General features: G+C 35.6%; 1 protein-coding gene across 3 annotated transcripts; it reads left to right on the forward strand.

Moving 5' to 3' along the window:
• The first annotated feature begins 9,502 nt into the window (after positions 1-9,502).
• On the forward strand, positions 9,503-16,367 carry LOC141672434 (potassium transporter 6-like). Of its 3 annotated transcripts, none has more exons than XM_074479041.1 (9): positions 9,503-9,808; positions 9,964-10,072; positions 10,206-10,695; positions 10,789-10,845; positions 13,117-13,377; positions 13,475-13,527; positions 14,414-14,537; positions 14,625-14,879; positions 15,055-16,367. In XM_074479041.1, exons 2-9 carry the CDS (start codon positions 10,034-10,036, stop codon positions 16,116-16,118), a joined length of 2,343 nt encoding a protein of 780 aa, XP_074335142.1. In that variant the 5' UTR covers positions 9,503-9,808; positions 9,964-10,033; the 3' UTR covers positions 16,119-16,367. The 3 variants fall into 3 exon arrangements, with proteins under 3 accessions (XP_074335142.1, XP_074335155.1, XP_074335149.1); XM_074479054.1 differs by having other exon boundaries at positions 9,972-10,072; XM_074479048.1 differs by lacking the exon at positions 9,503-9,808 and adding an exon at positions 9,840-9,858.
• Positions 16,368-16,884: the final 517 nt, after the last annotated feature.

Genomic DNA, 16,884 nt, shown 5'->3' on the forward strand with positions numbered 1-16,884 from the left:
AAAGGCCAGGGGCTTGTCAATGAGGTAATGGTGGATGTCGGGGTGTTGGAATAGTTGGCGAACCGCTGGCAACGATCACAAGCCCGAACAAAATTGAAAGCAACTTCCCTCATAGTCGGCCAGTAGTATCCTTGTCTGAGCACTTTTAATGCTAAAGAACCACCCCCGAGTGATTGCCATAAATCCCTTCGTGCACCTCTCTGAGAATATAATTTCCTTCTTCCATGTCCACACAACGTAACAGTGGCTGGTTAAATCCCCTCTTGTATAGTACCCCGTCATATTCGACGTACTTTACGGCCTTGTACCGAAGGCGTCGAGCCTGTAGTTTGTTCTCTGGTACAGCTCCTGTCTGAATATAGTTATGGATGGGAGTCATCCAGCTTTCTTGTGGGATTTCTTGCATTTGAAGCACCTCCACCTCCGGAATACTTGGGATTTCTTGGATTCCCAGAGGGATTTGTCCTATATTTTCTCAGAATATGGAACATTTCAGCTAAGTCGACGATGTGATCTTCCACCCTTTTCGATTTTACGAGCATGTCATCCACATACACTTCCATAGTCTTCCCAATCTGTTTCTTGAACATTTTGTTTACCAACCTTTGATAAGTGGCGCCGGCGTTGATCAGACCAAATGGCATTCCGATATAGCAGTAGAGCCATCTATCAGTGATGAAAGAGGTGTGCTCCTGGTCAGGCTCATACATAAGGATCTGGTTATACCCGGAGTATGCATCCATAAAGCTGAGCAGAGCATGCCCTGCCGTGGCATCGACCAACTGATCAATTCTTGGTAGGGGAAAACTATCTTTCGGGCATGCTTTATTCAGGTCGGTGAAGTCCACACACGTTCTCCATTTGCCGTTGGGCTTTTTTACCAACACCGGGTTTGCTAGCCATTCTAGGTAGAAAGATTCCCGAATTAGTCCGACGTCTAGGAGCCTCTCTACTTCCTCTGCCAGGGCTATAGCTCTCTCTCCGCTTACGGCCCTTCGTTTTTGTCGAACCCCCTTATGCCTGGGGTCGATGTTCAATCGGTGGCACATTATTTCTGGATCAATTCCCACCATATCAGAATGGCTCCATGCAAATACATCAAGGTTCGCTAACAGAAATATTGAAATACCTTCCTTTAACTTCGGTGTCAACTGGGACCCTATTCTCAAAACCTTACTCGGGTCTTTTTCATCAACAAGGATTTCAATCGTATCTTCTGCTGGCCCCATCTTTTCCGTCGGCATTGGTATCCGGGGATCCAGATCTGGCAAATTATAGATCTCATTGTCTTGTAGAGAGGGTGCATCCCCTTTAGGAGGTGCGCCTTGCGTAGTAGAGGCATCAACTTCTTTAGTATGTTTTGCGGGTAAAGGTGCTCCTTCAGGGGGAAGGGCATCACCCTGTTCGAGGCTTTGCAAGACATCGAATCTCCCTTCTAAACGTTCCCCATGGAAATCTGTTTGGACTATGGTATCCATCGCCTCCTCTTCTTCCAACATCTCAATTCTGATTACGTTTTCCAAGTACAACATTGTCGGGGGCAACCCGGAGGGAGGTTCATCTTCTTGCTCAACATAATAGTGGACTCGGATTTCCTCGGTTGGTTGCTCAATGCTTTTCTCTCGATCTACGTACGGAGTATCTTCGGCGTGGGAGTCTTTTCTAAAGCCTTTCATAGCTTGCATGTAGCACTCCGGAGAGTCATACTGGGAATTCAGGGACACACGCGTTGGATCATGGGGCGTCACATCTCCACGATCAGCTTATTTCTGCCATTCAAGTAACACCATTCTCAAATCATCATCGCCCAAGCGAATTCCCAAGCGATCTTTCAAAGCTGCGAAGCCCCGTTGCTGATTCTCCGGTATAGACTCTGCCTGTCGGCGTTCCTCGAGACTACGTCCAGACCGGTGCGGATGGATGGCTCCCCGCGTGTCTGTCTGCAGGATTTCCCGTCCATCGGCATCTTCTTCCACTAGCTCGATGATCGGGGACGTGTCATTAGAATAGTCCAGGCGTCGCGGGGTTATCGGCACACGCCCTCCTTCAGTGCGGCCATGGCCGGCTGAGACATACCTATCAGTCATGGGTGCTTTTCCAGGTGCATGAGTCGCTCGGTTGTGGCGAAGACCCCTCCTGGCCTTGCGCCGTTCCACAGTGCTCAACCTTGAATCGAAACCATTCAAAGCATCGCCCATGCGATACAGTTGTTCCAACAAGTCGGCGTTGCTGATGAGCACAGGTGGATGTCCTCCAACGTCCGGCGTGGGACGATCAGTCATTGGCGGAACGTAGGGTTCATATTCATAGCCATGATCAACATCTTCTTCAGAAATTCCATCATAAAAACTTCCATCATGATATTGAGACATCCTTCCTCCCAGATGTAGATCTTGATTAGCCCCTCCTTCTAGCGCCAATTTGTTGACGGAGGAAGTTGAGAGCAACAAAACTTGAGGTTAGTAGCCGGAAACAAGATCTGTGATGACGGTTTTTCGTCGGAAACGTGAACAGTAACTGGTGGATCCGATGAACAGTATTCGTCGGAAAAGATGAACAGTGTTTGGTGGTGGTGATTATTGGGGGCTGAGATTGCTTAGGGTTAGTGGTGGCTCCTTTGCGCTCTCGCTTCTGACCCCTTACAATGTGCCTACGTACCCCTATTTATAGGGGATCAAGCCCACATAGTTCTTGGGGAACAAGAAACCTAATGGACTTAGATTTCTTATCCCGAGACCCAATGGGAAACCCACTGGAAACTGACTTCTACTAGCTTTAGGAATGTCCGCCGATGAGACCCAACCACAAAGGCCCAAGGCTCGTCCGCGGCTTCGAGACTTCACGGATGAGACATCTCCCTGACCAAGGATAACCCTCCGCTACCAGCTGTTTCTTTAGTCCGTGGACACAGGTATAGCCGTGGTTCACCCCAAATGTTGGACGCATCCTTGTCCCCCGATAAGGAGCCCCTACCAGATTACAGGACAAGTGATCCCAAACTTTTGGGTGCAAAGTGCAGGATACTCCGAAGTCTCCCAACGAGGACACCCGTTGACTACAGAGACAGAGTTCCCAAAGCACACACCAGATTTCACCCCACATCCCCAATGAGGACACCCATTGACTACAGGAGGAGGCCTTCAATTCAGGCATACCTCTGGAGGTGTCTGACCACGGACACCGCCTTTCCTGTAGATATGCTACAGGAAGGAGTTCTTCAATAGAGTACCTGCATCAAATAGGTCAGTAATAACATTCTCCATCTTCCTTGAATCTTCCAGAGAGTTCATCCAAGTAGCATGTCAAGATTGTACTTATATGTCAAGTAGAAGTTCAGGGCGCGCCCTCACATTCCTGTATGTTGGCGCCGCCCTGTGTCATCAGCCTTTGATCTATTCCTATGTCATTCTACATCATAGGGCGCGCCCTGAATTATTCATCGTTAGGGCTCGCTCTAATTCTGACCAAGCCAAAGTGTAGGTCTGTCAAAGCAATCATGTCCAAGTAATCCGTCCAAGGAGCCTTCCTTTCTCAGGACGTGCCCTAAGGCTCACCACAGAACATGTTTCAATTAAGAAATTCCTCTCCTCCTTTTCGATAATTGGGCGCGACTCCTCTACTATGTTGGAGGGCGCGCCTTTAATACATGATAACCACAACAGTTAATCAGCTACGCAATCGATGGGGCGCGATTTTTGGGCGCGCCTTCTATTCATGGAAAGTCAATCTTATATTTTTTCTAGATTTCAGGCGCTTCTCCTTCGATTCTGCTCATTTTATTAATTTTAATCTGAATATTATTTATATCAATTTTTGGGCATAACAACCTCCTTGTTAATGAAATATATAAACCATAGTAGACAGCCATGTCATGTGAGATGAACAAATTCTAGTCCTGGAAAAATCTCCGTTTGGGAAATTATCATGACATGATAGGTATTTAGTATTTACGTATATATTTTGTTTTCAGATGATACTTTATGCGCATAGAGCCTCTTCAGAAATTTGACTTCATTTAATAGTTCACATGTCCTGGTTGACCTTAGGTGATGATGCTAGCTGGAGCCTTGAGCATGCGGTATTTCGGAATTTTTTTTTTTTATCTAATTAATCAATTCTATTAGATTCCCTTTTTCAGCATATGCCTTGACTATCCTTTTGCTAACAAACTTTATTTTATCTTTTTTAATACAATAAAATTTGATGACGTATTCTTCTATTTTATAATTTATATTTTTACATGACCGCTTGGTCTTGAATATCTCAAAATTAGTAAAATTCTTTGTAGGCTTACAAAATTTGTTTTCAAATATAAACTCTGTTGATGTAAAACTGTGAGGTAACGTGATAAAATTTAAGCGAAACAAGCTTGCTAGTTGATACTTGATAACGTACAAGTCGCCCACAATTTCTAAATCATTCGGCAATGCTCCATTAACATTAAACTACCATTTTTAGCTCGTATGTGCACCACTATGCATACATATATACAACTACACGCATAACTGTAGGAGGGATAAATTTACGACAATTCTTTTATTAAAAAAATTAATAAAATAATTATTAAATATATATTTGTTTTATTAATAACTATACCACTAAATTTACCAATTTTCAGTTATATCACATATTTTTTATTTGAAAATTGACATAAACTAAATATTCATCATTATTTGCATTTTTTACGTTAATAAAAATGACATAAATTTTTAATTATACATTTATTTATCAAAATTAATATTTACAATTAATTTTAAAAGATCAAAATAAGGTGTATCTAAAAATATACATAAGAATATATAATATTCAATAAAAATTTAGGTGAACAAAAAAAATCAAAAAAAGCAAAATTTTCAACTTTGCTTATAAATAAGAGGACGCCACAGAAGGTTTGGGTGGGCGGATGACCCCAACCCCCCGGTGGTTCCGCCTCTGACTACACGTATTCAAGTAATTTACAAATTGTAGGTGAATCAATCAATCGTATCTGGTATATACTGGCTAAAAGAGCGTCTATAGTAGTACGTAGCATTACACTCATTATAAATCATGAAAATGTTATTTTCTCAAAAGACCTCCGACTTATATGCGGTATAAATTGATACATTGATACATAAATGTAAGTAAAAATAAATTGGACAATATTTTGACTAATGATTTTTTTCACAGACTTACCTATGTCGTAAGAACTATCTTCCTCCTTAATTTCAAAAAATTCACGTTCGTTATCACATCTCAAATTTATACGTAACATTTTCTCTTAATTACAATTAATTACAGGTATAGATTTTAAGAATTCGTTCAATCCTTTTCATGATATTTGATATTGTCGCCGAAACTGAGATATATAAAATAATACTCCCTACGTTCCAAAATACAAGTCTCTTCGACTTTTTACGCGTATTTTTAGGTGAATAAAAAATATAGTTCCATATTTTTTTTCAAAATTTCTTTTTCTGAATAAAAGTATATATATTAAATTTAAATTCAAGAAAAGAAATTTTTAAAAAAAGTATACAGAATTTTGACTTTTATATACCTTAAATTACGCGTAAAAAGTCAAACGAACTAATATTTTGGGACGGAAGTAGTAATATTGTTTCGATGATGCCATTAATCATGATGACAAGAGGACCGGGTTGCACACCGGTATTCGGGTCAAAAACATCATTTGTATGTTAATAGGTTGGTCGCCTAACTAATGACACTAATTAATTTGTTAATCGTCCTTTTTTTTATTGCTCCCCATTCCCTTTCTGGATAATCGACTTAAATTATCTCCCCTGATGTGTCATTGCGTGCGGGCTTTGATTAAAATAGTTACTGTGTTCTGTACATGCATTGTCTTTTTCTTTCAAATACTTTTTCATTTAATAATTCAGTGGAAATCAAATGTAAATGGTGTCCTCAGTTAAATCTACGTTTCCGTTTCCATGTGCTGCTAAATATGGTAGGGAATTATTATTCACAAACCCCGCACAAGGAATTCACCCGCATAGAAGAACTGATACTGCGTATCCCCTCAATTTAACCCTTAATAGAAAATTGCAAATTTTAGAACCGAAACCAAAATCGCTAATCATCGTTAAAATTTGAACCGCAAAAATTTGATCCAAAACTGAAACCGTAAAATTAAAAATCGAAACGGAAATCGATTTTCCGGGTTCGGTTATAGGTAAAAACCAAACTGAAAAAATCCAATTCGAACCGATAATTAAAAATAAATAAATAAATAAAATATATTCTATATATATATATTTTTTAAAAAGAGTTATTTGCAAAATGCATTCCCCTGATTTGGTCAAAATGCGTTTTTTACCTATACCTTATATAAGTGCACTTTGCATCCCCTAACTATTTTTAACTATTTTTGGCGCGACAAATTGCACCATTTGCGTTAAATTTGTTGAAATTCTCAGGGGTATTTTAGAAAATTAAAATATTTAATTATAATTATATTATTATTTAAGCTTTTTGACCCTCTGAATGATACTTTTCAAAAAAATTTAAAGAATGGAAGTTGTAGAGAACGAAAAAAATCTTTTTAAAACAATAACATTAAAAAATTATCAAAAAATTTACGAAGCCAAAATTAAATTAAATTTATACTTAATAAATTTATTAAAAAGAATTATATAAAAAATATTTCAGTTTTGAACCTTTTTATTTCAGTAAGATCTTTTCATTTTCTACAACTTTCATTCTTTAATTTTTTTCAGAATGTATCGTTTAAAGGGTTAAAACCTTAAATAAAAATTTAAAAACAATTAAATATTTTAATTTCCTAAAATACCCCTGAAAATTTTAACAAAACTAACGAAAAAGGTGCAATTTGTCACGCCAAAAATAGTTAGGGGATGCAAAGTGCACTTATATAAAATATAGGCAAAAAATGCATTTGAACTAAATCATGGAGATGCATTTTACAAATAACTCTTTTAAAAATTAATAAATACATTTATTTAAATACACACAATGGAGGCCAAATTGTAATACTGCATAACCATTTGCCTGATTACGTAATGAAATGAACTGAATAACTACGCCCGCAAGGGTTAACTCAGTTGATTACAAGGGTTAACTCAGTTGATTAAACAGGGGATAACTATCCTCTTACATGTTCGAATTTCAGGGAGGAGAATTTATAATTATATCTCATGAGTCAGAATATGTCATTTAAATACGGTTTATCTTAATTAAGATTTAACATAGCACACCCAGAAGATAGCGGTCGTGGGTTAATTACAATAAAAAAATAGTTTGGGCAACTTAAACTAACACTATGTAGTTTATAATGTTGCTGTCATTTTGCAGAAATTTATTAATGGACTTACGGCCGCCAATGGGTTTGTGGTCGGCGGCCATGTATTGTTGCTGCTCACTTGTCAAAATTTATGTTAAATTTTTGTTATTTAAGAATTAATTTAGATTTTTATAATAAATTATAAAAATTTTGTATTCTTATTTCGGAGCAAATTTATTTTATATTTATAATTTATATGTTTAAAATTTTTACTAATCGTATATATTTTATTAATTTTATTGGATGCGGTTGATAACCGAAACCGATTCGGTAAAAATCGAACCGAGATTTTTAAAACCAAAATTGAAGAGGTGACTTCGGTTACAGTTGGGGTTTTAGATTTTAAAACCCGAAGGTCTGCGGATTCAATTTCGGTTTTATGCCGAACCCGTCCCACGCTCTCCCCTACTTTATTGTGATCGAAACAAAATTAACCTTATATTGCAAAAAAAATAATTTGAATTTAAAATTTTATGCGATGACATTTTAATCTTATTTAGAAGAAAATGTGTGCAGTCATAAATCAAGAATGAACACATATCAACTCCCATATCTATTTGGGGTGCCGTTTGTGAATTTTGGAATGTTAAAAATAAAATAATAATCTCCCATATCCATGAGGGGTGTCATTTGTAAATTTTGGAATGTTTAAAACAAAATAATTACAAAATCATTAGCCATCCTTTTTTTATGGAGGACCCCAAAGAATTTAAAATCGCTTAAAAATATTATATTTCCTAATAATAAATTCATAATCGATCATATAAACATAAAATATAACGTAATATAAAATAACATAAAATAAATTCAAAAGTTGAGAATAAGCGTATAATTTTGGAACATAAATAAAACTGGGAATCTCGAATATACTTGTAAGAACAAACTTTATCGATGTTTAGGCTGTTCTACCAACGTTGGTTTGACTAGCGGTGTTAAGATAAGCAGCATTGTGGTTCAAAAGACAAACGATATAAGTTTTGGGTTTTGATTTGGTGAAAGGTGAGATGCCGTTTCGTCACAATAAAAAAGTGCTTATAAAAAGATCTTTGACTTTGATTATCCCTGCCATATAAACTCCTTGTCAGCAACATTGTTAATTTCTCAAGACTTTAGAATTAGCCGCCTTGTATTAAGTCTTTTTGTTCTGTACACAACCACTCAATTTACACAAATCAATTTGTCATTTGGTACCGACATTAAACAGATAAAATCTGATGATTTGGACATTTTTATATTTTTTGTCTTGCTTTTTTTATTACTTCGTACATGTACCTAATAGTTAATACAATTTAATTGTAATTATACGCTTCATAATTTTTTTAGTTGTCACATCTTACTTTTGTGTTGTCAAGTTAATCAAAATTTAACCGAATTTTATTAATATTTTATATTTGAATAAAATAAGCCCTTATTAATAAGTATATTTAATCTATTTTAATATATAATTTTCAATTTATTTGTATAACATAAGAGGATATTTGAAAACTTACATTTCATTTCAAATGACAGTATTAGAATTGTCATTTCAAATTCTGATATTTATATTAATATTTGAATGTCATGAATTTCAAATGTAATCCAAATCCAAATTCTCAAAAATCTTATTTGATCAAATCCAGAATTTTAAATGATATTTAGTTTCACAAACGCGCTCTTAGTAATTTTATTTTTTGGTAAAAAATTGATCAATTGAATTACTAAAAAATGACAATTACAAAAAGGGACTCATGAGTTTGCATTACTTTTATTCAAACTTTTTTCTAATATGTGCACACAATAAATATTAAATTTTATAAATTTAAAATATTTTTCTTAATCTTCTAATCATAAATATAAAGAATTTCTGTATTACAATAATTTTATCAATAAAAATCATTAAATTAATAATTATTATATATCCTTGGATACACATCAGAAACACCCTAACTTTAAATAGAATCAAATTTCTTATCATCTTGGTTTAAGTATTTAATAAATAGTGACTTGGTCATAAATGGAGCCACGACTTTCGGTTTAATTCATTGACATTTCATTTTACTGTACTCTCCCGTCCCAATCATTTGATTATCTTAAAATAAATGTAAGTAGTCTTGACAAAAATAATAGAAATAAATAAATATAAGCAGTTGTTGTATAGATAGGGACCACAACATATAAGAAGTTTATGATATCACTTACAGTAATAATTAAGATAAATCTTATCAAGTTAAGAACCTTGCTGAATTTCAGAAAATTTAGTTACCATTTGTCACCACCGTTACATCCTCATCGCCCCGCAAAAATCGGTAAATAATGATCCCAACGGCTGCATATGAGATTGGGATATAGGAGGTTGATTTGTATATTTGTAAATATTTTCTGAAATTTGGGTAAATATGTTTATATTTTATTATATGAACCGAGAAGAACAACAGTTTTATTATATGAACTGAGAAGAACAAAAAGAAAAAAACTTTGGTGTACTCGTAACTTTACACTTTTTCAAAGTTCAAATCTTAGTCCACGGTAACTCTCACACAAATTCTGTGGCTTTTTCTTGTTTGCTTAATTTTCTAGTAGGTTTGTTCAACTGTTAGTATTATTCTTCAACATTTTTCTTGTGTATATAGAGACTTTTGTGTCTAATATTCTGATGTTGTGTGTATTTATTTTCTGGAAAGTTCTTTAGTTTGCAGGACTGCAAGAGGGTCTTTGTTGAATGGGATCATAAGAGTTTTAAGACAAGCTAACATGGATCTTGAAACTGGGACATACAAGAATCTTGTTAAGGTAAGGGTGTGTTCAAGTTGAGTATGTTTTTTAAGGTTGTTTTAAGTTAATTATGTGTTTTTAAGGTTGTTTTTAAGAATCCCATTTGATGTTTTTTTTATTTGAAGTTTATATTTTGTTATGTTTATTGTAGAGAGAATCTTGGAGAACAGTTTTGACATTGGCTTATCAAAGTTTGGGTATTGTTTATGGTGATTTGAGTACTTCTCCTTTGTATGTGTTTAAGAGTACATTTGCTGAAGACATTGATCATTCTGAAACAAATGAAGAAATTTACGGAGTTTTATCGTTTGTGTTTTGGACAATTACTTTAGTTCCTCTGATTAAGTATGTGTTTATAGTGTTGAAAGCTGATGATAATGGTGAGGGAGGGACTTTTGCACTTTATTCACTTTTGTGTAGACATGCTAGGGTGAGTTCATTTCCTAATAATCAATTAGCAGATGAAGAATTATCTTCGTACAAGAAAGAAATTAGTAATAATCCTGACCCGAGTAAACTTGGGTCGAGGCTAAAATCGACTTTAGAGAAGTATAGAGTGTTGCAGAGGATTTTGCTTATATTGGCTTTGATTGGAGCTTGTATGGTTATTGGAGATGGGATTCTTACGCCGGCGATTTCTGGTAAGTTTCTTTATCCGCAACTTCATTTAGGAGGTTATTTTTGTGAATTTTGAGTTCTTGTTTGAAACTGAATTCATTTACTTATATGTGTAGTCTTTTCTGCGGTTTCTGGTGTTGAACATCTGGCTATGCCCAAAGAGCACCACAAATGTAAGACTCGATGATTACCTCATTACTGATTGTAATATAGAGTCTTTATATTGTTTTGTGCCTAAATTTCTGAAGAATTGATCAATATTTATCTTTGCTTTCTAATTTAAATATATTTGAGAAATTGTTAGTGAGCTCATAGTTACATTACATATATGTGTTTGTGTAGGTAAACATCCATCTTTTCTTGTCATAATGACTTTTAAAAATATGTTTTTGCATTTTGCTCTTAGGTGAAAAATCTGAAGTCATTTTGTATTGTTGCTACCTCAGTATCAAAAAGGTCCATCATTGAATAGGATTCTATCTGTAAAAGCCTCAAGAAACCTCACAATTTTTTTAGGCACATTGGTAGCATTAGCTAGCTGTTAGGAGGCTTTACATAGTCTTACTAAGAATTAAGTTCCTTTGCCACTTGTTAGTCCATGCAACATTAATGACAAACCTTTTCATAATTTTTTTTTTGCTTTTTTTAAATCACGAATTGTTGCATATTAAGGGTACTAAATTTAGTAAAGACTACTAAGACCAGTAATATGTAGTAATATTGGAATAGTGTAAAACAGGTAGGGAGCAGACAAATGATAAAAATGAAGTTAAGGCTACTGCTATATCCTTCTGAATATCTAAATATGCCTTATCTGCTATCCCTCAAAGGACAGTATCTCTAAGTGTTAGAAAATCTAATATCTTAATGGAGTGGTACGCTATACGCACTATCTGCCAATTATGCTTATATTTGAGAAAACGTGAAGGTTTTGTGGTTTTCATAATTTGAGCTGTTATAAAAGATTGACATGTTGGACCAATTATTAGGGCTGCAATATCAATGTGTTGATCAGGCCAAACTGTGTTATCCTACTTTACTATTTTTAGGCATTCAAAATTTAGTCCTCATCCAAAAATCTCTCGCTTCTTTCAGAAGAACCTAAAGAAGTATATCTTAAAAAGTAGCTGCATGTAAACTTCAGATTTGTTATAATGGAAGAATGCATGTTTCGTCACTGTTATGTATTTTAGCTTATTTACAAAAGTATAAATTGGTTTTTAAAAAAAAGTAGTTGCGCGTAAGTGCAACTGTGTCGCGTGGAAAAACTAAAGCTAACTTGTTCCTGGACATTGTAATAACCCACAATTCCCCGTAATTATACTGCAAACTTGAGAACTTACAGCACAGCTAGCTACGAGCTCACTCAAGTTGTAGCATTAGCACGTCACTGCCACATCTATACACGTTACTGGAGTTATACAAGGCCAAGCGGTGTTGAACTATATTTTTTTGTTTACAAAAGTTAGGCCTTTAGATGTAATTCTCATCTAAAAAACCCCTCCCTCCTCTAGAAGAACAAAAGGTCCTCTCTCTCTATTTTTCCGTTTAAAAAAGGTAGATGCATATAAACCACGGATGTGTCATAATGGACTATCACAAATTAACTAGCTGCTAGACATTGGATCTACTCGTGATCCGTAGTTGTTAATGTTTAATGATTAATAAACTGTAGTCAATACATGATACTGCAATATTAAATGCAAGTTGGGAAATTTACTAGCAGCACAGCTGTGTGCTGGGACTTAATTTTTAGCGTCGGCACGTCATTGCCACATTACCACAGGCTGTATAAGACCAAAAAAGGTACCCCTATATTTGGTGTACTAAATTTAGACATCTAATTCACCAAGATTTATTTATTTTTAATTAAGAGAAAGGTAGCTGCTTGCAAGTCTCAGATGTGTCATAACTCATAACTCAAATGGAATAACACATGTTGCTTCTGTACACAGCATCTATGCATGATCCAATCCCTTGTAGTCAATGATTTCTTGACACTACAATATTAAGTACAAGTTGAGGAACCTAATGACCACACAACTACATGCTTGCACTGAATTGGTAGCGTTAGCATGTCTCTTCCCCTTCACTCGGCTCTAAGCTACAAATTAGAAGGACAAATTATCAAAACAACTTTGTTTATGAGCTCCACCAAGTCTATTATAGAATGTATAATCTGATTGTCGAGCAGGACTTTTAAAAGGTATGTAGCTCCAAGTCTTTTGGTATTTTTTTTTTATCATTTTACTGTTATAAATTTGAATATGAATATTGTCATAAACAAAAATAATTAACAGAAAACTAATTTGCATGCCCTGTGTACTTTTTCGGTTTGTAGTTCCTACTATGATGAACTTGCAATACAGCAATATCAAAGATATTTTTTAATATTCCTAGATCACTTATAATTTGACCTCCTGAAGCAGTTTAAAATTTTGCAGATATAGAAGTCCCAATAGCGTGTATTATACTGATTGGCTTGTTTGCCCTTCAACATTATGGCACCCACAGGGTTGGATTCTTATTTGCACCTGTTGTCATACTATGGCTTTTCACCATCAGTGCCATTGGTTTATATAACATCGTTCAGTGGAATCCTCATGTCTACCAAGCACTCTCCCCATATTATATGTATAATTTTTTGAAAAAAACTCAAAAAAGAGGGTGGATGTCCTTGGGTGGGATCTTGCTATGCATAACAGGCAAGTTTATTACCTGGGTCTATTGAATTTGTATTTACTACTGTATTAATATGCTATTTCTTTACCTTGACTATTACACATCGCAACAATTATGCAGGCTCAGAAGCTATGTTCGCTGACCTGGGACACTTCTCACAGTTGTCAATAAAGGTATTACTTTTGGTCCCCTTTTACTTCACATCTGCTTATAGTTTAAAATCACGTCACAATCTCTTTCAAGCATAAGTGTTATTTGTGAGGGAACTTGTATTGTCCCAAGGACCTTGCAAAAAGAAAACTTCACAGAAATATTATAACTTTCCAGTAAAAATGATACTCTTAAGTCTTTCATAATGTGTTTTTACATCCAATGTTATAGTTGGTGCACACTTTATACTGTTTTGCATACTGCTTATCTTTTATCGAACACGCGATAATACAAGGCAGCAACCTGAAGCATATGGCATACTCTGCTTTTGAATGGTCCAAAGATAGCACTCCAATTTATACATCATTGATTTTTAATTTCATGGTAACATTATTCTGAAGAAGCACTTCATATACCCTTACCTGATGTGAGTTTTAGTGTTCAAGGAAAAGTCTTTAATTTCTAGTTTGTCATAGGAAGATTAAGTTGATAGGTACAGTTAAATTGTTGTTCAGTCAACTCAATCTTGATAATATTATGAACATTTGGTTTGGCATACACAGTCACACACTCACTCACTCAGTTTGAGAATATAAAGTATGAATGAACATTTGGTTGGGCTTACACACTAACTCACTAAGCATTATTTTACTGTATAATTGGTAGATTAATGACTTGCTCTGTCCTTGACTTATCTGTTGCCTGCATTTTTCTGATATAGATATACAAATTTAGTTCCATACAGTCAATTGCATGGTACACTATATCCCGCTTGGCATTTAGTGATGGTAGCACTTGCACTTACAATAATCCTAATGCTTACTTGTTCTATGAATTGAAGCTTCGTTCATTTACATTTGTAGCACCATTACGAGGCAGCAACTTTCTAACCTATTTTCCTCTTTGCAGATTGCTTTCACAACTTTTGTTTATCCATCTTTGATTCTTGCATATATGGGGCAAGCTGCTTACTTATCTCGGCATCATATGAGTGCAGATGACTATGATGTAGGATTTTATGTTTCTGTTCCTGGTGGGTTTTCAACCATATCCTTTAAATGTTGCATATGAGTGGTGCATTCTTTTCAGTTAATTTAATATATCTCACAATTGATTACAGACAGAATAAAATTTCCGGTTGTGGTCATTGCCATTCTAGCTGCAGTGGTGGGAAGCCAAGCAATTATAACAGGAACTTTTTCAATCATTAACCAGTGTTCTTCTCTCGGCTGCTTTCCAAAAGTTAAAGTAGTCCACACATCAATTAGCATTCATGGCCAAATCTACATCCCTGAGATCAACTGGATCTTGATGATTCTATGCTTGGCTGTAACAATTGGTTTTAGAGACACGAGACGCTTAGGAAATGCTTCAGGTATGAAAATTGTCTAGTGGTTATACAGTTTGCTGGCAGTGTAGCATTTACATCATATATTAACAAAAATGTTAAAAGGTGCTCATATCACTTTATGTTGGTGAATAAAAACAGTTAATTGTGTAGGAAATAATTTTTTTGGCCGCCAACTTATTCTTGAATTTTTCGGGTTTAGGTTTGGCAGTCATTACGGTGATGCTGGTTACAACCTGCTTAATGTCTGTAGTTATGGTCTTATGCTGGCATCAGAGCATCTTTCGTGCAATTTGCTTTGTGTTCTTTTTCGGGACAATTGAAGCTCTTTACTTCGCTGCTTCTCTCATCAAATTTCTCGAAGGAGCTTGGGTCCCAATTGCACTCGCACTCATCTTCATGATTGTAATGTATGTTTGGCACTTTGGAACACTTAAGAAGTACGAGTTTGATCTCCAGAACAAGGTATCTGTTGATTGGCTGCTTAGCTTGGGACCCAGCCTTGGTATTGTACGAGTGCGTGGTATTGGTCTCATTCACACCGAGCTTGTGTCTGGAATCCCAGCAATATTCTCCCACTTTGTTACCAACCTCCCAGCCTTTCACCAAGTCCTTGTGTTCCTTTGTGTTAAATCTGTACCAGTACCACATGTTGAGAACGAAGAACGTTTTCTTTTAGGACATGTAGGCCCAAGTGAGTACAGAGTATACAGGTGCATTGTACGATATGGTTATCGCGATGTTCACAAGGATGATATGGAATTTGAGAAAGACCTAATCTGTAGTATAGCCGAGTTTATAAGGACACAAAAATCAGACACCAATGGTGCAGCAGAAGAACATTCTTCAAATGACAATGAGAAAATGATAATTGTTAGAACACCATTATCTAGTACAGAAGGTATACATTTGTGGGAAGACAATTTAGATGATTCTGACATAATTGGCACATCGGAGCAAAAACATAAACAGCCTCCAGAGGTGAACAAGACACGAAAAAGAGTTAGATTTCTTGTTCCAGATAGCCCGAAAATTGACAAAGGAGCAGAGGAAGAGTTGCAAGACCTAGTGGAAGCTAGAGAATCAGGGGTGGCTTATATAGTGGGACATTCCTATGTCAAGGCAAAACCAGGGTCTAGTCTAATGAAAAAGCTTGCAATAAATTATGGGTACGAGTTTTTGAGGAGGAATTCTAGAGCATCTACAGATGCACTAAGTGTACCTCATGCATCCACGTTAGAGGTTGGAATGGGTTACTATGTATAAATCCTAGAATAAGTAGTGTATGTTGTACATAGTTTTGTAACCTTTTTAGTAGAACCTAAGCGGATTTAACTTTAATTTGGCTATACTCAATAGGAATTCTTACGTAACTAGTGCCTTTTTTTGGTTCTATGTATATTTTTCCTCTCTTGTAAACTACAATAGTGAAATTACCATGACGTCGTGTCTGATTTTGCCACCCCTATTACCATCTAAAAGATGTTGAAGTGTTACTGCTACAAGCAAACTAAACTTGCTATGAGGCCAGTTGGTCTTACAAAACAACTAACACCAATGTATGATTTTAGATGTGCATCTTCCCACAATGCATACCGCACATCTTGATTTCCGTAGACAGTTTCTCCAATATTCGAAGTAGAATTAGGAAACTTATAACCACACAATTAAAATCATTTGTGTATTTTTACAGTTGATATTAACTTAAAATGATGATTAATGACTGATAAAAGCGGTTGCAGAGCACATTACAGGTGACCAGAATTTATCCTAAAAAATATGAAAGGCAGGTTATCATTAGTATTACAAGATTTCTCCGTAGTCCATCCTTCAGTTCACATGAACTCAATTGACTTGAGTATGATTATGATTGACGAAGGCGGATACTTAAGTACATACTTAATCTTCAGTTGTCATCATTGATGGAGTGAACAAGATACAAAACAGGGTAGATATTTTGTCCCAGAAAGCTCCAAAATTTACAGAGGAGCAGGGGAACATATATACTGGGGCAGTCTAATCGTATGTGAAG

The sequence above is a fragment of the Apium graveolens genome, chromosome 1 (genome assembly GCF_009905375.1).
Source record: "Apium graveolens cultivar Ventura chromosome 1, ASM990537v1, whole genome shotgun sequence".
Classification (NCBI taxonomy): domain Eukaryota; kingdom Viridiplantae; phylum Streptophyta; class Magnoliopsida; order Apiales; family Apiaceae; genus Apium; species Apium graveolens.

What these genes read in the sequence shown, in the direction of transcription:
- LOC141672434 (XM_074479041.1), top strand. Translation starts at nt 10,034, where the DNA reads ATGGATCTTGAAACTGGGACATACAAGAATCTTGTTAAG. An exon ending in CATACAAGAATCTTGTTAAG is followed by an intron (nt 10,073 to 10,205) that starts GTAAGGGTGTGT and finishes TGTTTATTGTAG; the next exon opens with AGAGAATCTTGGAGAACAGT. An exon ending in TCTCACAGTTGTCAATAAAG is followed by an intron (nt 13,528 to 14,413) that starts GTATTACTTTTG and finishes TCCTCTTTGCAG; the next exon opens with ATTGCTTTCACAACTTTTGT.